This window comes from Ceratosolen solmsi, unplaced genomic scaffold, assembly GCF_000503995.2.
Source record: "Ceratosolen solmsi marchali unplaced genomic scaffold, CerSol_1.0 scaffold43, whole genome shotgun sequence".
Lineage (NCBI taxonomy): Eukaryota > Metazoa > Arthropoda > Insecta > Hymenoptera > Agaonidae > Ceratosolen > Ceratosolen solmsi.
In genome coordinates, this window is record NW_011948431.1 from 4,704,151 (window position 1) to 4,728,722 (window position 24,572).

At 33.3% G+C, this 24,572-nt stretch overlaps 1 protein-coding gene across 1 annotated transcript; it reads left to right on the forward strand.

Moving 5' to 3' along the window:
- The first annotated feature begins 11,104 nt into the window (after nucleotides 1-11,104).
- LOC105364267 (innexin shaking-B) lies at nucleotides 11,105-23,954 on the forward strand. The gene is made up of 4 exons (XM_011502153.1): nucleotides 11,105-11,245; nucleotides 16,073-16,203; nucleotides 18,314-18,536; nucleotides 23,946-23,954. The coding sequence occupies exons 1-4, from the start codon at nucleotides 11,105-11,107 to the stop codon at nucleotides 23,952-23,954; spliced, it is 504 nt and encodes a 167-aa protein (XP_011500455.1).
- The last annotated feature ends 618 nt before the right edge of the window (nucleotides 23,955-24,572 follow it).

Consider the following 24,572-nt stretch of genomic DNA (forward strand, 5'->3'; position numbering starts at 1 on the left):
TTCCCCCCCCCCCCCCCCCATCACCCCATCACCCCATCACCCCATAACCCCTCCACACCCACACACACGCACGCACGCACGCACACGCGTTCATTATCAAGTAGCGAATATTTTGTACGTCGCGGGGAGTTGTAATATAAGGTGTCCTACTAGATTTTAATCATAAGTAATATTGGACGAACTCCAAATTTTTATATCTAAAAATTCGAAAAAATTAATATGTCGTTTATAAAATTGAAACTACATCTTTATACTATATAAGTCTAAATAATCTAATTCGTTTTCTACTTTCAATTTCAGTTAATATAATACATATTTCGTCATTAATTTATCTCTACTCTACGTCTGTGCGTAACATGACAAATTCACATTCAAAATAATTTCACTCACAATAAATAAAATCTCATAAAAATTTCATTTTGGCGAATTTGTGCACGAAAATTATACGGAAAATAATTATTTTAATTATTATAATGATAATTGTAAGCAAACGGTCAATAAGCTCGCTAATAATACATGCTCGAGAACAACGATCGTTTTAGTTGTTTGTCGCATGTTATTATGTAGAAGAAAAACTGCAAGACAGCGCGTGCCTTTTCTACCGTCCTTTTTATAGAGCGAGTAGGGGCGACAAGTATTTTTTATATAATATATCAAATGAAAAACACACACACGCACACGCACACGCACACAAGCACACACATCGAAATTTTAGGAAATCAGGAAAGCGCGTGAAACGTTTTTACGACCTACTTAAAAGTAAAGGGAACACATAGAATCAACGAGTTTTCCGAGCATATGGAGACGTTGAAAAAACCTGTATGTGTATGCACGTATGAATATATAAATGTATACATATGCGCATACACTCGCATATTAACAATTATATAAATATATATATTTGTACCACTGGTGGTATTCCCATTGCTGTTTTAAGCGAGCCCATTTTTTCGTAGATTTTGTACTATATTATATTATTAATATTATTATATTACCTTGTACGAACACCATACGACTGCTGCTCCCTTGTGATTTTAGTTCGGCATATCGAATTTGGCAATTCGGAGAAAATCAGCAGCTCGTCGCGAAGACTGACACGGGGTCGAATCTCGAATGCCCGGTAGTGAAATATGTATTAACAATTGTTGCTGTTGAGATTAATGCTAAGTAAAGGCCAAACAGAGAAAAGAAAGCAAACGTATATAGCGCTCGAATTTGCAATTCGATCAACGAAATTTGTATTGGAAATTTTTGATAACGAAATGTCTTACTCACGACTGTCGGAATAAATTTATAAACTTTTTGTTTACTTAAGTGCACCGAGTGCGCAGAAAGAACGACACATTTTTGTTTTTTTATCCTTCGAGATATTAAAGATATAAAGTGATTATATTTGTAAAGTGAGGGATTAGTGAAGAAGTGTTATTATCATTAAGATTATTGTGAGAGGTGGTAGCCTTTAAAGAAAATGTGAAGCGAGATAATCGTATGTGCATTACGTATATTTTTATTACGCACCGTTACTCGCGTGGCACTGGCTATCCACATGGATCTGCATAACGATGATAATGTGATAAGCGACGCCTCGACTGCACGACATTCTGTTTCCATGCTACATATGTATGACAATATAAAATGATTTAGCGATTAATCTAAACGCACATGCAGGCCCACGAAGCGACGAATGCGAAAGTAAGAAGTTTGTGAAATATCACCGCTAAATATTCCTTCGTTGTAATGTGTTTATTTGGTTTAAAAGTGCTCCCCCCCCCTCCCACTCTACCCCCTTTTTATATAATATTATCATATGAAACTTATGTAATAGAGCGAATTACCTAAAACAGTTTTATCATTGTTTACAAATTTTATCTAAATATTACATTCGAAACATTGAGCTCAATTGCGCAGTGTGATGTTATTCGAAATTTTTGCATCTCTCGAATATTTACTTGCATATTCCGCAACTGATGTTACAAATGCCAATTCAAATCTAAGATTAAGATTGCTAATTTTGTTAGTTACATAACACTGCCTCCGAATGGAAAACCTTATGATGATTGTTGACGTCGTTTAATACGCGAGATGTCAAATTCTAACGATAATACCGAGTAAAAGCTCAAGACACTTACGTGCCTACGTGTTAACGTGAGTTATCAATCGAAGGTTATGAAAGTAATAAAATAATAGCGAGAAATAATTTTATTCTTTCGTAGACTATATTAAAATATAATAGGCGGTGGGTTGCGTCAGTGATACGATCGATAGAGTAATTATCGGTGTTAAAAGTGTACAGAGCGACATTCCTGTGAGCTCTGTACCTAGGATTTAAGGAATTTAATTTCTTTCCTTTATTTAAGCCCCTATGTATTCACTTATTACATTTGAGAATTAAAGATGGGTTTAAAAAAAAAAAAAAAAAAAAAAAAAAAAAAAAAAAACAAAGAAAAAAAACAATCGATACTGTATTTATTTACCTATTTATGAATAATGTAATGAATGTACATCGCATGCTCATGCTTGACTGACATTTTTCTAATAACGGAATGTATATTTATTATGTATCTTCCAAATGAAAACAATGAGCTTATGTGGAAACAATTATTTCAATACCTTTGAAGCGAAAATGTCAATCTGCACTGTTGGTTTACATGTCATTTGAAAGCGTTGGTCGTGCTAAAAAATTTCTCAGTACAATAACAAACATAAAATGATAGAGATAATATTTACATTTTATAATTATTTTTAATATTTAGAAATTAGGCATCCGCATTAATTATGAATAATAAAAGTTTTTGGTAAACCTATAAAAATTGTCATGATTTGGATTTAAAAAATAAACGAGATAAAGATCATTTTATTCTAGAACGTCGATATCACAATTTGCCACAATTATGAATCGCGAAAGCTCGCGAGATTAACTCTTACGGCAAAGATTTTCGTTCGATCGTCGAGAAATTAATTCGCAATGCAATGCGAATCGAGAGCAGCAATGGGGCCAATCGCTCATGAGCCATCATACGTATCTTCCCCATAAGTCCGCCGGCGCGCACAATTATTCGTTACTGCAGAGCATAACCCTACCGTACACTTACGATAATTGTTCACTTAACAGCCGATTGGGTATATGGGCTCAGGATGGGAAACGGTTATGGCTTTCGGGCGCTCGACGGTGGCGTCCCTCGATTTTGCGCTGTATAGAAGACGATGCACGTGTAGGCGCTCAATTACCGCGGTCGCGAGAATCCCAGTGGAGGAGAATTGCGCCCGGGAGTGCCGAAGCTACGGCGTCGTGGAAGCGCGCCGCGGAATTCCCTTCGGGCGACAATAGCACCCTGTCAAGTGCCGGCTGCAAGTCCGAGACTAAGACTCTTTGGTCCTTCTCCACCTCCTCCTTCTCCTCCTTGGCTGACTTATGAGCGCGAACGGTCAACTCCTCCCCAACTTCCCTTCCCCGTCTCTTCATCGTCGTTATCATCGCCACACCACCCTCGCTGCCCTGCCCCTCTCTCCCTCCCGCCTGCCACCACCGCCGCCGCCGTCACCACCCTTTTTCTTTTTCGTGTTTCCTCGGCTTTATTCCTCGGACTGCCGGCCGCCTTTTTTCTCAACGAGTCGCTTAGGGCTAAATGCGCGTGATTTCATCCCCACTCGAACCTCTCTTCGTCCGAGCAAAAATTAATTGCCTATTTCGCAATTTTACGGGCACAAGTACGCGGTTCGGCTGAAAGGCGCATGATAGTAATGATTTGTTCGTGGATTCGAATTGTTGGTGGCAGTCTTGCAAGGCCCGGAAGGTGCCTTCCTATTGGTTAGAGGTCTCTTTCGAGCCGGCCCATTCCGACGAATCTTTCCCATGTAGGATGTAGGACTCGTTAACTATAATCTAATGCGTTATAGGGCTTTCCGCTACACTGCAATTTTTACCACAGAGAGGCTCGTAAAAATTATGAAAGTATTTTTTGTCTGGCGCAGCTAAATAACGACGGACGCTATAATTTTTTACAAATTACGTGTTAAATGAGAGGCCCCCGACACTGCGATTTCCATTAGCAAAATTTTTACAATAATTCACGTAGTCGTGTATATATATATATATATATATATACACGACTACGTGAATTATTGTAAAAATTTTGCTAATGGAAATCGCAGTGTCGGGGGCCTCTCATTTTTTTCTTTTATGTAGTTTGCATGCTTAAAATGTTAGCGATAGTCGTTCAAATTGAAAAAACTACACAATCAATGGACTAACTGAAAAGTCGTACATTCGTCGTTAAATAAAAAGAATTATCGTTGATAATCGAGGATTTATTGGATATATCATCTATTAATGACACTAAAACACTGTTTAAGAATGTGAAAGTTTTTTTGTTTACGCTTTACTATTACGACTTGTAATAATTAAGCCATTAACATTATATCGAAGAAATTTGTATACATTATCTGTATTTCCTATTTTATTTAAAAAAAAAGAAAAAAAAAAAGAAAAAAAAAAGAAAAAAGAAAGTATTTTGTAATTTACAACTCTCACGTGTAGGAGCATGTTTTTGAAAAATTCCGAATAGTGCAGATAAGAACTTATGTAAGCACAGAGTGGAGTACAGAATGTAGTAAAGGAAAAAAAGCTGAAATAAGAAAGTATTACCGTTAATGGGAGGCTTTGACATTTTTAGAAATAATTGCATTGGTCATAGGTAATCGTTAAATTGAAGCTCGTCTACGGTGTATTTCGAAATGACAGGCTGTCAAAATTGCGGAAACCAAGGCGGCACTCGAAGAAAATAAGCCTTCAACCGCTATCGTTGAAAGTTACATTTGACAACGCGTCATTTCAAAGTTTATTGTAAACCAGTTTTTGCCTAATCACTACATGCGATAGTTGCAATTAATTATTTGTAAAATATAATGTAAAATTACGAGGCTAAGCGACAATGTCGGTATCTTTTTTTATTTATTTATTTTTTTTTTATGTATAATCGTTCGAAGTCTATTTATCTCTATTGGTTAATGGGTAATTGGTCGTTTACTTTTTAAGAAAGAAATTAGATGAACGTGACAGCGAAGAAAATATATTCTGTTAATTGGAATTTCGGAATCGTATAATGTAAAAGATAAATATCGATGCGAATTGCTTAACTCTGTAATCCAAAAGTATCATTTATTATTACAATCGTATACATATTACAAAAATTTATCATTATTATATGAATTTATATTGCACAACTTTCGATAAGCATGAAATAATAATGATATGATAATTTGTTCGTTAAATTCATCGAATGGGGTTCTATATTCTGCCTTTTTTTCCCCTTCTTTTTCAACAATGGTGCAATAATGATTTATAACGTCTGAGAATTTCACCAAAAATTTTTCGACCGGATTAAAAGGTATAATGATAAATACATTTCAAAAAACTGTTTTGAGATTCTTGAGACAAAAAACTGTTTTGAGACTGTTTTGAATTTCTTTTGTTGTTGTTGTTGTTGTTGTTGTTGTTTGTTTGTTGTTGTTGTTGTTGCTCTATTTTAGATAATAATGTAAGGATTTTACAAGGCGAATAAACATAGATACATATAATTTATCAACACATTTATTTAATATTTAGTAAAAAATTTATAAACTATGCTCAATGAAAGTATATTATAATTATAATATTTATAGGAGACAGGATGAATTATTTATTAAATACGTAATGTTAGCGCTGTGCGTCGACTGTTTGAGCTACAATTTGGATGTTACGTCTAGTCAATATCGCATTCCTTCAAAGTATATAAGATTTATATAGGAGAAATTCCACAAAACATAAAACATAAAAGAATAAAAAAATTATCATCTATATTAAAATATAATGTAATATCTTTTTTTTTTTTTTTTTTTTCTTTTTCCTTTATATTAAACATCTATTTATCAAAATATTTATAAGTTTTTTTTTCTTCCTCTAATATAGTTAATGCTTTCATTTTAAATTAGAGTAAAATCTAGCGAAATGAGGAGAAAAATTTTTTGTTATAAACAGAGACGGCTGTTTGTGTAACTGCCATTAACATTATTACTCCATAAATATATCGAGTCGTCTAGTGGAACAATTTCTTTCACCTTTGCCAAATAAGAACTTGAAAATTTTTAATCGCCATTTGTAATTAGTCGCAGTTACGTAATACATTTTGCCCATTTTGCCTGCATTTTGCAGAGAGCGAGTGATTTTTGGAACAATTAAATGAAAAGCTAGTAACGATCGTTGAAATTAATGACGTTATCGATAATGCTGCGTGTGATGGTCTTATTGGAGCTATTCGAATAATTAATTGACATTGTCGTTAATCGAGAGGGCACGGGAAATGATAATTAGTTGATTAAAAATTCGTCGGCTCAATCAAAGTCTTATAATAGCACGAGTATCTTATGATAATTCATCTCCAATTATAAATGGTCGTCTGTTATTGGACGTTATCACGGTTTAAAACAGTTTTCTCTCATAGCTTCGAGTCCAATGGCTTTGAGCTTCGCGCCTCGTGAAAAAACACACGATTATGTTTAAATATACGGAATGACCGGGCGCAGTGCAATAGTTGGCCAGTTTTACAATGCTTACGAACGAAAATAAGTTTGTTTTCAATGCGCTTGCGCTGCCCCGCTAGAGGACCATAAATCTCATAATTTCGTATCAGATCGACAAAACTAATCTCCCTGCGGAGGCGTTACGAAGCAACATGAAAGTCGTTGACGCTCGCCGTTAATAGTGAGGACCGAAATTAGACGAGACTCTTTTTGCGTTAACGCCCATCTGTACGGCCGTGCATTCTACTTTTACTTGGAAGAAAATACGAATGCTTTTATCGCGCCTATAAATTCAATTAAGCATATAAAAAAAAAAGAAATAAAAAAATTGGATGTGCGCTATGGGTGTGGCGTCGCGCAATATTGTCTTATATCAATTACTGCTCGGTTAAAGTGCACTTGGCATTTTGCAATTTGACAATAACTATCGAGACTATTTGCTTTATTTGCTTTGAAGAAGGAATAGAGCGTTATTGTAATGATTTTTTTCATTAATTTCAAGGCTCGTTTTGTAGGTTTTGATTATGAAATGTCAATTGCATCGATATGGAAATGTAAAAACGCCAGAACTCAGCGATCCCCATACGCAACATGTAATTCTATCATTTTTTTTTTTTTTTTTTTTTTTTTTTTTTTTTTTTTAAAAAAAAAAAAACCTTTTTTTTTTTTTTTGAACTCGTTCTTTACTTTATTTTTTTTCGTCACATAATGAATATGAAAAATAAGTCAATCAATTTTGTTTGGTTGAGAGTCGTAGGTTGAATTTATTTTATTCACAAGATAAATATCCTCACGTCCAAGATATTTTATCTCAAGTGGACAAATGTATAAAATTATGGCAATTGAATGAAAATATACATTTTTGTGAATTTTATTATTTTATTAATATTAATAGTTTTAGATATATTTGAACTAATTCAAGAATATAAATTAAGAAATGTAAGAACAATTTAATTCAATTTAGAGGAGGAACATGGGAGGTTCTTAATAAATTCATTTAGTGAACAGCAACCAATACCTTCCTCAAATAGGTCAAATTAATTAATTTATAAAGACATTTATAATTATATTTTTATATTAGAATTAATTAGAATTACCAAATTTTATGGCTATGAAAAATATAAATGTTCATCTATGATGTTATTATTTAGATTTTAATGGGCTTCCGTTACAAATTTAAGAAAAATTTCGTTGCTTTATAATATCAATTTCGTAAATATTTTTAATGAGCTTTACATCGTGGACTGATGTACGTTGATTGAATTGAAAATATTGTCCATCAAGCACTTAAATTTATCTGTATTGATTCACCTCTTACCCATTTATTTCGAGATAATTTAATAGTTTATAGTCTAATGTCTAGCACAGATAATTAAAACTGTCGAACGTAACAGTACAAAGAAAATATTTTATTAAATATCTTTTCTTGGAATAATTTTTTTATTATTTTTGCTTATTTTTTTCTTTTGATCAGACTATACGGGTGATTCAACGAATGATTAGAAGATGTATTCTGACATTACCAGGTATGATGCCACGTGTAAGAGTTTGTCATTCCGTAAGTAATCAATTAAGAAAGTATTCAATGAAATAATTGTGTTGCTTATATATATATATTTGTTGCTGTTGTTGTTGTTGTTTGATGCGGTATTTTATCGTGTTTTAATTAATCAATATTTTTTATATCCTTTTGAGCGTTGATTTATATCTTTCTATGAAGATAAATAATAAAACTATATATTCAATCAATTTAAACAAAATTGATGTAGTAGTTTGTATTAAATATTATTCATCTGATATTTTTGTGTGAATGCAAGGGACACTCGAGACCCCATATTTTTCAAATTTCAAGTATACACAATAGTATTTGTATACGAATGTTTAATAGTAATTATAACAATGGCAAAGACGTTTAATTAGATTAAACATTATATATATTGATAATGTGAATTTGTTATATGTACTATTGCTACATAAATGTATACAAACACATAAATGTAAGAAATTAAAAAAAAAAAAAAAAAAAAGAAAAATTATTTTATCCCATCGATACAACGATAATTAACGTTAATTTAGTTTTTAAGTGTTTGTTGGATGAAATTTTGTAAAATTAATCAAGACAAAATAACGATTGTAATACCAGGTCGAGTGCGCTTGAATAGAAATGCCAATATTCTAAAGTTATAAAGATGATATAATTATAGAATTTTACTAAAAAAAGATTAGCTGATGTATTTGAAAGGGGGATGTCTAGATAGATTAAGTTGTCGGTGAAGTTATCATTGGGGTCTTACACGCGCATTGAATTCTTTTAGTACGCACAAGGATAAAGTCATTCCTCAAGACACTTCCATTGAATTTGCTTCAGAATACACACACGTTCACTATGACAAGTACGCGATTGTACATGTAAAATTGAATGTAATAATGCGATTAAAATAAATTGCACGTCAATATCGTTATCTCTAATTCACAGGGATAATTTAAGTTCCATTTGTAATTATTTGTCAATAAAATACAAACGCCAGGATCCTGCCAATTTTAAAAGAGGTCAATTTTTCGTATGCAAACCTCCCATTTAATTTGCTTAGCTCGTAAGACATCTCAATGCGAGCTACCTTGGCAATACGTCTTGATCAGGGCAGAAAAAAAGTTTCCCCGACAACCTTTCGCTTACCTTTCAAATTCAATTGCTCCGCGCGCTTCCGAGCCAAACAAACAATATCCCCGCTCTCGTTATCAGTGTCCGCCGTCTTCCTCCCGGACGTCGCTTTCGCGATCGATAAGCGCACCCCGTCAGTCCCCATAGACAAATGAAAATAAAGAGGCCGAGGCGCATCATTCGGCATCAATGGCCGGCTTCGTCTATTTCGGTCGGCAAGTTCAGCGACTCGCGCGCAATGCGCCAGGGCTTGTTACGCTACCTTAGGGGCCGACGTCGATCGCTCCCGGGCACCGCGCCAGCCCATTAGGATCCGATCAATCCCGCCTCCCACGCGTTCCTTTCTCGCTCGCGCATACTCTCTTTTTTCTTCTTCTTCTTTTTTCTTTACGGATGTGTAGGGGAGTAGGGGGGACTGTGGTAGGAGGTGTGAGGTGTGAGGTGGGAGGTGGGAGGTGGGAGGAATGAAAAAACAGCACAAGGGATTTCAGCGCGCGCGCGCGCGCGCCTCCCAATGAGTGAATAGTCGTTGTGTTTTTGCAGTGCGCGGGTATGTGCGAGCGAGAGGCGCGTCGTCGATTTTCTTATCGGTGCGCGCACGGCCCCCAACAACATAAACATTGTCCCTGACGTCGAGCGATCCCGGCAGTCTTGGCAGAGGCCGTCGTGATCGGTGCGCCGAGCTCCTCTTCCCGTCGACTCTCCGACCTTCTCCAGCGAGCCGTCCAAAGTGCTGCGCGCGACGATAGACGGACGAGCCTCGGGTATACGTCGGCGAGCCGGGAGTGCGAGGTCCCAGGCCCCCTCGTGGGCCAGACCTTCCGATGATCGATCATCGAGAGCGGTGTCGACGTGCCGGGCAATCCGATCCGTCGTCGCACGTTTTCGAAGAAGCTCGGCGCGCGAGCTACGCCGCCTCCCCGCTTCGGTTCCTCTCCGCCACTCGACGGAGAGCCGGCGGAGCGTCCGCGTTGAAGCCCGACGGGGCACGCGAGGGTTCGACACGCGGCAGGGGACCCGGTGCGCGGAGTCAACGAGGCGCAGACAAGGCCAAAGTCGCCGTATAGACTTGAGCGTAGTTCGGCCAAGCGCCTGTCCATCGGCGCTTCGCTTACGTTCGCCGTCGCGGGGCTGGTGGCGGCTGAGCGGGACGACGGGGACATTTATCGGTTGTCGACGACGGCTACAGGAATGACCATCGGTGCGTTCCATTGAAAGGAACGACGACGACGAAGACGACGTGGAGAATTGTCTCGCATTGTAATGGAAGTCCGCGCGACGAATGTGACGTGCGATCGGAATTGTCGTCGCTCGAGCTCGTAACGTTTTATATGTTGATCGTAGCGAGCGTGGCGGGACGATTTTACGAACGGCGCCCAAGGCTTCGGGATCACCTTGGATGTTAATTTAACTTTTACGACGGAGAAATGTTGCCTCCGCTTGTATAAATAGAGCGAAAGAGGAGCAATTAGATTTATTAAGAATCCGGCGTTTGGAAACTAAAGGGACGGGGGCAATTAAGCGGGAAGAGGGAAACAGTGAGTGGGAGAGAGAGATAGATAGATAGATAGATAGATAGATAGATAGAGAGAGAGAGAGAGAGATAGAGAGTAAGGGAGCGAGCGCTAGATGACATTAGAAAGGGTAAAGAACGGCATCGGATGTTCGTTTTTCAGACGGGACGACATCGCAGTCCGTGGCGGCACCCGACAAAAGTCCCATCGGCGTCAGTTAATGACGGGGCGGAACGCGAGGCGGAGGACGCGGAGTAGCTCCGAGCCGTGGTAGTGCGAGCCGCGGTCGCGAGATCCTGGCGTGGATGTCGGTATCCCGACTCGTCGCCCCGGTCGCGAGGACACGCTGGGCCGCGACGCGGGCGTTATTATGAGGGGGGCGGCGACGCCCGCGGCCAACGTGACGAGGCGCCGTAGCGTCTGGATCCGGCTGGCGAGGATCGCCCGGAAGGGCGGGAGACACGAGGCCTGGATCATGGAGGCCATCAGGGGACTCTACTGCCTCTTCGAAGTGAGTTCCCACGGCACTCGGGCTGCTTCATTCGCTATAATTCGCTTTGTCGTGCCGAGGCTCGCCGAGGCCCACGTCTCTTCCTTTTTTAACTTGGCCGCTTAGCGGCACGGGCCCCTGCAAATCATTTACTTCACTTGGCCGGTTTTACTTGTCCGAGTTGTAAATGGGACTTGCGCGCGGGTCCCGCCTTTAGCAGACATCGCGCAAGCTTCTTTACGGGCTTCGAGAATTTGGCGCGGTCATTGGTGGTGAGGGGTGGGGTGGGGTGGGGTGTATGCCGCGTCGTCACGTAGCCTGGCCACGGACATGCTGTACGAGCGGTACAGGACAAACGCTGACGCGCGCACGGGGAAGAGGATGCGATGTGATGGGAAGCCGAAATGTCGATGGCCAGTGGATGTGGTAGAGGCAGGTGACGGGTAGACGATGATTGTCGTTGGTTCTTTAATGTAATTTCGCGCTGTTGTAGTTGCGAGACTGAAGGGACATTGTTTTAGTGAAAACAAAGTCGAATGTCGAGGATGAAGCTGCGCCGACGTGCTTATGATCGTAATCGAGAGATCTCATTTTAATGATACCTCTTATGTATTTTAATTTCCGATTTAACGAGCTTCGATTTAATGATTACTTACGCGCGCACGTACACCTACGCATCCGAGCCACGAGAACGCAGGCACGCGCGCACCTACACGCGCACATACGCACACATATTTAATATTATTCATAGGATTTGGATTATTGGATCATGATAGATTGGAATAGCGCAGGCAATGATTAGACTGAAGCAAGATATGTATTTGATAATGACGCATTACCTAATGATACAAGAGATAAATATAAAATAACATTGATTATTTGATATATTTAGTATTATTAAAATTATCTATGAATATTTCATTAAACTTTCGAACAAATTTATAATTCAGTTTTGTTACTTGGGTTGTTATTACTTGGAGTTGATCAATTAGAAATTAGGAGCTTGCTGATATTCTTTATATTATTATTATTATTATTATAATTATTATTGCGTTTATTTATTTTTTTCGATTTTTCAATTAGTTAAGTAAGCGTAAGAATTATTTTAAAAGTTTAGAAAGTTTAATTAATTTTATCGTGTAATAATAAAATATTTAAATTAAGCTTAAATTGAATAGAAAATTCTGTCGTGAGAGTAAGTTACAAAGTTGAGCTTCTACGCGTGAATAATTAACCGGAAGCGACTAAGTTCTATCCCCAGCTGCTCTTCTCAATATTAATTATAAAATAAATTATTTTCTTACAATTATTAGTTCACTTAATGGTTTTCATTTCATTTTCATTTATCAATAATTCAAGGGAGCTCAGTTTAATAATTATTATACATTTTACCTGTAAAAACATTGTCTTTATCGCGTTAAAGTTTTCAACCGTAAATCCTTCTAGTCCTTTATATTGTGGACAAGACGTTAATTTAATCTCAGTTATCGATGCTTAATGCTATTAATATTTTACAATATTCCAGCGATTTAATGAAATTTACGAGCATTAACGGGTGAGTTGTTCGAACCTTTTTAAAATTAAATATAAATGATTTTCTTTTATTCTTCATTAAGTGAATGTAAAATGCGCAAATTATCCTTTTAATAGCAATTACGTGTTCAACGTGGAAAAATATTCTTTCGCACGCGTACCTACACAATCATGAATTTTCATTTCGTCGAATGAATATTATTTATCAATCGCAGATTTATCAATTCTTTAGACTCATTATCATTCTTATTATTCTTATTTTTCAGAAGCCATGCAATCTGTAAAATGTATGTTTCCTGTCTATATTCTCAAATAAAATCTATGGCATTTCCAATTTCGTTGCGAATTTTAATCACGTTCAAATATCTATAAAATTTATGCAAATAATATGCTAAAATTTTGGCATCGACTCGTGTATACGCAAACATCGTATGCAGGATGTCCCATTTTAAATAATACTCTTACGTAACGAGGCAGAAAGGAATTTTTGTTAAGCAAAAAATATTTCGTTATATAGAATCTGATAGACTGAATGATAGATGCCTGTGCTAAGTTTTGTGATCAATGGACATTCGTCGATATTTTATTATATAATTACGTAGGTATAATATTGTAATTTCGTCGATCATTCAGCACAAAGTCATTGGAAAATAAATTCAAAAAAATAATAAATCGAATAGATAAGCGATCGAGATAAACAAGGTATTTATTGAGTTATAAAAGAGCTTTATTGCAAAATAATTAATAGTTTTGAAAAAAGTTTATTCGTATCTGATTTCTTTATTCTCACTCCATCGTGAATCTGAGTTAATAAGAGAACTATCGCCCGTATCATAAAGATTTTATTAAAGAAAAACGGCAAACTACCAATGACTAGTTACTATAAAAGTTTTATATCTCTTATTCATTTATTTCGAATACTTTGAAATATTATTGAATTCGATATTTTTTCTTTTCTTTCTTTTTTTTCATTCCTTTTGAAGTCCTGGGACTGAATGGGTCTTAAATAGGTTGGCTACTCGAAATCGTAATTTAATCAATCCCTTCAAAATCAAAGTCATCCTGCCTAATATTAAAAATTCTTATTAGTTCCCTAATCTTACTCTCTCTCTCTCTCTCTCTCTCTCTGTCTTTGTCTCTGTCTCTCTCTTTTCTTTTTTATTTAATATCACGGTCTTTAATTCATACCAAATTAAATTAGTATTTTCGATATTGATTAATACCAAGTTATTTTCATAGGAGACATTTTCAATAATATGCGCTTTAATGAATTATTAACGATAATAGGAGTTCTTTGTTTTGAAGAGTAAAATCCGATATCAGAATGAGCTATTTTAATAAGAAAATATGAATATGTAATTTCTAGCAGTTCGATAAAAAAGGAAACGGAATGGAAATATAATGTACTATTTGCAAATAACAATTTACATGATAATGGAACTGGCTTATATTCAATTATTTGAGTGTATTATTTGCAATAAATTATATCTCATTACGCTATATTTGTCTATGCTATTATTGTTAAATAGATATGTTATGTAGAAATGTTTTGTTATAATCTTATATTTCTGTTTGTAAAACTGTTGCTTTCCATAATATTGATAAGTTAACTTTTTCATGGAAAAAGGAATTGTATTATAGTCGTAAATATTTTTTAATGAATATTTTTGAACGAAATATGAAATATTTTTATTTAATTTTTCATTTGAATAAATATTATTTTTTTTTTCTGGTATAATTTTGCATATGCAATTCTATATAAATTACATTTTTTCATGTAAATTGTAATTTGTAATTAATTGCATTTTGAAATTAATGATCAATGATGAAAACATGTGTATTTACTATTTCTTTATATATTATGTATGGTTTATTAGCTGACCGATAATCAATAAGATTATATATGTATATAAATTATTAATGCTTTAGTTATTATTTCAAATATAATAAAATTAATTTAATTTCATAAATAATAAGAAGAATTGGTAAAGAATTGGTAAGGCTTTGAATTGTGTAGTTTTTTTGTTTGTTTTTGCTTTTTTTTCACATATAAGTATCATAAGTAGTATTTATTATTGTTTATGTATTATAATTTTGAATATATCATAATTATACAAAATTAATATGTTAAACAAAACATTAGATGTCAATTTCTCTACAATTGCATCATTATTAAATTTCTTCGTATATTATCTAGCATTTTGTAATTCATTATCGTTTCCTTTACTTCTCAAACGATACTTTATATTCTTTAAGTTTTATGATTTGAAAACTTCAAACTCCTTGAAACAATTGAAATTCTCATATTTTAATTTGATAGAAGAATTCTGCAAGATATCATGACGATCATCAAACTACATAGAATATCTAAATATATGTTGATTACGGTATATTCCGAGATTTTCAGCTACGCTTACTAAACGTGTAAGCAAGAGTGAAATTTTCATATTTTAATAGCTAATCTATGCCATAAAAACATTAGCTACGTAGCTTTTGTAATAATTGTTGACCGTGAGTAAAATGGATAAGTATTGGCGAAATTCTTAAAATATAATTGAATTAGTAATTATTATATTTAAATAATGCATGAGACGTGTAGTTATTTCAAAAATTCCAATGGCACACGCGTCACTACCGTCTTGCATTAATTTTATGTTATTTTATGCCGTTTCAAGTTTGAGATTAGCTTAGTTTCTACAACAACAATAACAAAATTCATAGTAATAATAATAATAATAATAATAATAATAATAGAGCGAGTAGAGTTTACTTTATGTATAAAAATCGAGAGTTTACGACGACGTGTTGAGTATGCGAATTACATAAAGTATGGATGGGGAGGTAAATTTTGAATAATATTTGTCCTGACAATTGTAACGAAAGATTGGATTATTTCTTGTTCGGAATACTTTTGCATTATTAAGTGAATAATACAACGAATAAATTGAAATGAGTTCTGTAAAGTACCGCGCCGAGCTTATAATCCCATCACTTAACGAGGAAGAAACAATTGCGGGAAATGAATTGGACATTCTTATTTTCTTATACGAAGATTAGGTATTTCGTAATGTATTAGGGGCGAATCACGTGCCCACTGTATCTATGGCAAATCCAATGGATAATCAATGAATAGAGGAGTCGTTAAAACTGCACATAAGTAGAAATATAGAAATAAATGTAAAAGATAAATAATTGAGCTGCGGTCTGCGAGTATGAGATTGAATTTAGTGAAAGGCAAAGACTCAATTTTCACCGCACCAATTCACCATTATTACGGCCTGTATTTTCATTATCCTTTATGTATTCTTCATTTAGGTAAGCAAAGTACAGAACGACAACTTCGTGTCGAGGCTCCACGTGCTCACGACCGTTATGCTGCTGACATTTTCCGCAATGGTCTCGACCAAGCAGTCGGTCGGCAATCCCATCGACTGCATCCACTCGAGGTGATATTACCATTTCTATACGATAATCATTGCTACGCTTAACCTTTTCTCCTTATCCGCCCTTGCATAGCCTGCATTGCGCGCAACTTTGTTTGGTTTATCGAACGTGCGCAATCCTTCTCTTTATCATCCGTCTCTTTATCCTTAAGCCCTATAAATATTAAAGTGACGCAGTGACGAGCGTTATAACAATACCGCATTTGTTGCTTCGGTTTTCCTTTATAATTGTTCGTATGCCATTGTTCGTAATTTGAATAATAATTTACTTAGCAGTCACATACGCGGGTGGGGGGGGGGTGGATTTATTTTTCAATTAAATTATTGCTTTATGGCTATGAACCGTTAGATACATAACTTTTATAATAAATTATAAAAATTCAATTTCCACTTGGGAGCAAAATTTAAAAGGTAAAAGAAAATTGCACACTTTTCATTAATTTTCAAAATTATCAATCGACAGTTCGTAGCGATATGGGTTTAGAAACATTATTTGTACAGATATCTTCGTAATTGTAATTTTATTTTACTAGAAATATACAATACCGACGATATAAATAAATGATAATTTTTTTTTTTTTTTTAAACCTGAAGCAGCTTAATAATACTAAATTTGTAGTTTGTCAAACGCGAATGTAAGTTATTAATTGCCGATGAGTGAATAAGGTGATACATACACATACGTTTGGATTATCTAATTGACAAAATGGAATGGAATTGAATAAAATGCAAATAATGTATTTAAAAAACTGTCGCAGCCGAATGAATCTTGAAAATAAATTTATTAAAATAGGTTTGTGCGTATCTTCGGAGTAATTTCAACGTATTTAAATAATGCTTCTTACAATTTTTATCTCTCCATAGTTTTCTTTCACCGGTAAAATTAAATCAGCACACTCACTAATGACTGACATAGACGAAAAGTATTGCATCGCAATAATTGGAATATTGCAATTAAAAGAGACTCATAATTTACAAATATTTATACGCTTATTTAAACTATCACGTAGATCTTAAAGTTGCGAGTGAAATCGAAATAAAAATATACAAATTGTTTTTTTCTCTTCCCCTTCTCGTACTCATTAAATTTGACGTATTAAATTTACGAAGCCTGTCAATATTTCACAATTAAAAAACGATTTTTCTAACCATTTTCTTTATCCCCATATTAAACTAACAACAAAATTCAATAAATTTTTTTGCCAATGTCACTGTATGATGCTTCGCTATTTCATGATAAAATCATTTTAAATCGATTCTATATGATATTCTCGAGTCAAGTTATTTGTATTTTAGTCTTTACGGTGAACTCGAGACTTTAAAATTTATCAACTGGCCTGCTTTGAGATATTTGACTTGTGCGTCGATTTCGACTTCATCAATTTCCAAATACATTTATTAAACAATATAGAAGCGTAATAAATACAATATCTATTCCGTACTTATTTACTCGCTCAGTATCACCTTTATTCAATACTTAAAACGGCTATCCAGACCCATATATATATATATATATATATATATATATAAATATACATCATGTGTATGAATAAAAATGCACATAAGACATGTCGACGTTGGTTTTTTAATGAATTTCTAATCCGTACTAGAGACGAAGAAAAGCGTCAGTTAGCGTATTATCCATAAGGCCAAGGCTTTTCTCGAATCCCCGTGACTTTATGGGCCCGGAGCAATTAAAGCATACAATTCGTACATTACAACTTTGGATAAGTGCTTTTCAGCCCGAGATTGCTTAGGGCATGTCATATGCTACTCAATATTAATAATACTTTCGCGTACCTAGCACTTTACAACACACTTAACATAAAGATTGGTATCGCGTCGGGAAGCCGAGCTCCTCGACTCCCCCGTTGGACAAGGACGCGAAAACGACCTGCAGCGTGACTTGCAGCGTCGGCATCCTCGCCACGGGATTTGAAAGTCGTCTCGCGAATCCGGGACGAGGGAATGGATCGCGATTAGATTGAATTTTGGTGGTTGTTGGTGGGGTTTCGATGATTGGGGGGGGGGGGGGAGGAGAGGAGAGGAGAGGAGAGGAGAGGAGAGGTCGACCTTACGTTGGGCTAATATGGTCAAAACCCTGACGTTACAGAGACATACCGGCGGAGGCGTTCAATGCTTACTGCTGGATACACAGCACGTACTTTGTGAAGGGTGCGATGCTCGGCGTCGCCGGGGTGAACATAGCGTTCCCGGGGGTCGGGACGATCGTCCTTTATCAGCAACGACAGCAGACGGAAAGTCGACGAGCGACGGACGGCTTGACGAGGCAGGTCAAGTATTACCAGTGGGTGCCGTTTGTCCTCGTCTTCCAGGTTAGTTATCCTCCTCTCCCGAGTCACGCGCGCAAGCTCTTTCTCATTTACTATATTTATTTTTCTCTATGGAAGCTCCAATTCCTGCGTGACTCGCATTGCGATTGCGGACTCGGGAATTTGCATTGGCTAGTGAGGCGCGGAGACACGGTGGTGCGCTGGTGCATTCATGGTACTCTCATTGCCAGTGCAAATATTGTATTATTACAATTTCAATTTTTTCCCCCGCATTTTGTATAAGCCTGCATTGAATTACTTATCCGAGAAGAAGCTTGTATTACTCGTTTCCTCTGGCAATCATAAACGACATGCAAATGATTGTCTTTTTTTTTTACTTTTACCATTTATGGCTACGAGTAATTATGTTTCGTTGCAATGGAAAATTAATGGCGTAGTAATTTTTACATTAATATCTCGATATTGTTACGGTAGAACCTGAGAAATATCACCAATGCAAAAGTATTTATTTACAAAATTGGTTCCGAAGCGACAGTCAAAGAGTTTTTTTTTTTTTTTTATCACCCCTTGAAAATGAGTCAAATTCTGATTGCATCTGTTGGAATGATTGTTGAAGAGATATTTTCCAATTTAGATAGCATTTTAAAATAATGTATTTCAGTAAATTGCTACATAAGTTTATGCTACGTGCTTATAACGAGTCATAAATGCATAATTATAATAAATACAAAGTATGAATATATATTTCAAAATATTATTTATTATATAAATTTAGAGTCGGTTACACGTTCGATAAATAATATTATTGGACGTAATTGAAATTTTCATACATTTGAAAACAGTGAATAGTTAATACTCGTGCTCGCATTAAGTATTTTTACTCTTATGATGAGTATGTGCTCGATCATATATATTCGTAATGATTAATGAGAAAGTTCTTTTACGAGTATCGAGTGCCGAGTATTATAGACTGAAATTTGCTTAAATATGGATTTTCAATATTAATATTTTTCACACAAACGGCAAAACAAAAACTGAAAACAATAATTTCATGAAAATATATCACTATCAAAATATTTTCACGTTTTTGAAGTAAAATAATATTTACGTATTAAATAATGCATGAGTTAAAGTTAAAGTATACACGGTTGCAGATTTTTATTTGAAAGAACTTTCATAATGCTAATTAGTAAGGTTTATGTGGTTTGTACATTAGCTTGTGTATAAACGAATATTTTTACAATTTGCGTTTCGAATGATAAGTCTTAAACTATATAGTCAAGAATATTTTTTTTAAAAAGGTTAAAGAGAAAATCACCAAACCATTCTAAAAGTAATTGCTTTGTTGATAGCGAACATGCAAGTCAGCTTTCTTATAGAATAAACGAGATTATATATGATAGGCGTTTGATATTATAATTATCGATATATTAGAAGTTTAGTGAAAAATTTTCATAGACATTAAGAGATGTTAAATTCCGATTGTTACATCGTATTCGAATTCTTTACAAATACATTCGCTCAATATTATATTAATAAAAGTAATTAAATCTTCACTCTAATGCTGCATTAATTTAGCCTTGACCCATACACATTGACAAGAATGATTAAGAATTATGCGAAACTTACAATCGATTTTTTATGTTAATCCCATTGCAATTTAATGCTTTCCAAAGCATTAACATGTTTCAACAGCAGAAGAATGCAACAATAATTTTAAATTTTAATTCGTACTTTCCCGTAGGGAATCATCAGTCAAGCTGCCGCCGGCGCACTCTCTCGAAAGTTTTTTGAACTCTCTCGGCCCGCGCACTTTTCGACTATCGATGCAACCTTTCATTTATCTATCATTGCTCCTATGTATTTATTATTTATAATATCATTGATTAAAAAATATTTTATAATTCCCAGGTAAGTGGTACATTTTAAGTATATATTTATAATAAATACGATAATGCTGAACAATAATGTTCATTTTTTTTTTTTAATAATTTTGAATTATTAATCTTGTTCCACGAACATGATCTTTATTCATATTTCATTTACTTGAAATGCCAAGGCGTACTGAAGTAAGGAGAGTGTCAGTGAAGAAAAAAAGAAACTTAATATGTGACGTAGAGTCATTTATGTTAAATTACACACACACACACACACACACACACACACACACTCACACACACACATATATATATATTTGCATGTGCATGATTGTGAATTGTTACTAAGTTAAATAATAGCGCTACGTATCTTATTTACATTTAATGAAATAATTATCGACTGTAATTTATTTATTTATTTATGCATTCATACAGTCTTTTAATATCTACAATAATAACTCATTTCAACGTATTAAATAAACTAAGACATTGATATATATATATATATATATATATATATATATATATATTTAATAATAAAATATTAATATTTAATTATTATATAATATTAATATTAATATATAATATTAATCTTTAATAAAATATATATATATTTTGTTAAAGAATAATTCCAAAGTTACTTAATTACTATTTTATGATAAATTAAATGAAATGCCAAGTAAAATGTTGAGAGATTTTAAAATTTGAAAACCACTGGTATATTTAGTTGCCTATATTTATACATTCAAATATTCGAATGAACTGAAACTTGATAGAAAATTGTTATTCTTCGTAATTAATTATAAATATGTCACATTATTATCACATTATAATGCATTAGAGTTCCAGTCTTTGTATTGAAAAAAAAAGAAGATTATATTAACAATTAAGTTTTCCTAATCATACGCATTATTAAACGTAGTATATCATTTTATTATTAATATTAAATTTAAATTTATTAGCTAATGTCTCATTAATTTCATTTCAAAATTATCAAGATTTATTTGTTTTATAATTTAGAATTAACTATAATACCTTTACGGTCGATGGCACTATCTTATTAAGAATTGAACTGATTACTGGACTTATTAAATGAATATTTTATTACATTACAAAAGAAATGTATAATATTTTACAATTTAATGACTCATCTCAAGAGAAAATTATAATAAGTTAAGTGTTAATTTTTGTTAAAAAAATTTCTCCAGAATGCCGCAAATGGCTAACATTCCAGGTTGAAATTATCATTTTTGATTGTATTTTATTGTTGGTAAATTCCATTGCAGAGAGTTCTCACAGAGTTCGAATTCTTTTTAATTCATCAGACCCTTATTATGGACAATAATTAATAATAAAGTCTGTTATTTTCAGTATGATTACATTTTATTAATTTTAATTTATTAGCCTCAATATTTATAAGAATTTTCAACTGGCAACGCTTTAAGTTAAGTGATATTTCATAATAATGTTAACGACTTTATACGATTTACCGTTACATTAATATTTTTAACAATTTTTCAATATTTCAACAAAAAAAAAAAAAAAAAAAAAAAAAAAAATCAATTGTAGTAATAGAGGAAGATTCGATTGATTAAACAAATACAAAAAGATATCCGTTTATTAATTGATATTGTCAATTTTAATTATAATAATTGATAATAATTGATTTGATGAAAACATTACATGACACTATTATTTTCTTCTAACCATTTTTTTTCTTATATTTTAATTTTCTTTTTTTATTCTCCATAGTCAATTACAGTAGTATGTAGTAAGTAATATGAATAATTGTTATTCCATATATAAATTTTACATTTTTTTTGTATTTTTACATAAATTCGTGAGAAACACGTATTTCAGAATTACAAATGTTAAAAAGTTTTTTTTTTTTTTTTTACCTATTATACGTTCGATAGATTTATAGGTTCTAAAAATTATTTCATTTCTATGTAAAATTGCCCTAGTGCGATTTTAAATATTTTAATTAGCTTATTTTATAATAAAAACCGGAATTTTAATAGCTTTGTAATAAAAGAAAAATATACAATCAATAGAATACATAATCACACAATCAATATATAATGCCAATATAAACCTTTTTCCATTTAATTATTATATTTTAGTTTTATCGTACTTCCAGTGTTTATTATAATAATACGTTATGTACATTTATTTACCTTATTAAAGATTTTATTAAATACTGTAATATCGGATTCTTTATAATCCAATTATAAATGTTTGTGAAAAATATAGCTAATTATTTCTTTATTATTTTCTAGCCTTTCCATTCCTTTATGGTAATTTATTATTAAACGTGCCATATTTTTAGTAAGAGTTTTCAAATATCACATAATAATAAATGTACATTATCAATAGAAGTTATCCTGTGAGCTTTATTATTTAATTAAACTCAATCGAATATATTTTTATAAAAATCTTATAACATATTCTTTGATTAAGTTCAATCAGCTGTATGACGGAGTTTTGCCGTCATTCCTCTAACTTGTGATCCTGAAGAGTTGATCAATTCCACTCTACTAATACTCAATAATAATTGCTTTTAAGATTGTTTTTGAATAATTTAATCGATATTTTATTGACGACTATTTTAAGTAATTTGGAAAAAAAAATTTACCCTCTCTATTACCTATATTATACGAATGATATAAATTTTTTAATACTACATTCTAACTGGAAAAATCGTGTATTGTTTATTGGAAATTTAATAGGCAAAAATGTAAAAGTTTCATTAACAACGAGCATTGTTCTATAATTATTTCAAATATGTCAATAATTTAAGAAATTTTGATTAATTTTCAATTGCAGTACAATTCAATTGCAATAACTAATCCATAAGATAATTTGTTCAATTAAGCTTTATTTATTTTATGTTATGTTAAGTTATACAGTTATTTAATATATTTATTAGCCTGTTTATGGATATTTAGTAATTTATCAAACGTTATCTTTAAATTAAATCGTCTATTCCTACTAGACATCACCTTTGATTTAGTTTGCTACCGAAGTCACATCGTAATTACATTATTTCAAATGTATTCTGTATACTTATTATTATTTAATGGTTCCTGATTTTTTGCATTTTTGATTTTAACTTTGTAAAATTTATGAGATAAAAGAAACGTCGGTAATGTCGATATTAAATTACATTTATGTATACTTAGTTTTAGATTTATTATGCAAATTGTAAAGAAGTTCTCGACGTTGTGCAGTAGAAGTCCTTTCTATGCGATATATATATATATATTTTTTTTTTTTTTTTTTTTGAGAACTTGTTTATGAATTCAAATTTAATAAAAATTTGCTAACGTTAAACACGAACGGCACATGATAGAATGAGAGAAAAGCATTAATATAGTATGAATTAGTAAGGAGAGATCCGTTAGCTATGATAAGAATAATGGAATCAGCTACTTTAGCATCATTGACTCAAATCAAGTATTCGTACTATCTAAGTCCGTCGAGATGACGTATATCACCTTATAAAAGTTTTTTGATCTCAAGCTGATATAATAGTATGAAATCTGGTATTTTAATGTGACGTCTATTTTTCTAGGACTTCTAAGACTATGACAAATCATAATTATAATATGTATATATATTAAAGAGAGTATGAAGTAATATTAAACAAAGAGACATTTAACATTCTCGGAGATTAAGTCAGATGTCAGTTATGAGTTTTTTTTAGAATATTTGATAGAATGAAATTAAAAGTTCACTGTGAGAAACTGTTCTTTCGAGATAAATATATATTATGTAAAAAATATCTTCGATACGTCTATTTTCTATTCAATCGGAGCAAACCGAAGAAATGTCTCTTTATTAGGATTCGTGTTATAAGAACAGAAAAATACTCTAATAAATTATGTGTAAAAGGCATATGTAAGTAGAGTTTAGGTGCATGAACATTGCTTTTACAAGTTACATTCCATTTATGAGATTATGTTCATATGAAATAATTTTGACGATTAATAGAAAATATATTTCTACGCATTAAGAACAAACCCATACGCATATAGTGCTCTCATTTATATATTATGGAAGAAAATTCATAATAATAGTAATTTCAATCCTTTTCTGTTACGCACATTTATATCATAAAATCTATGTAAAGATGAACGTACGGGTTTGGATGCTTATTAGATTTGTGTGTGTGTGTGTGTGTGTGTGTGTGTGATAAAAT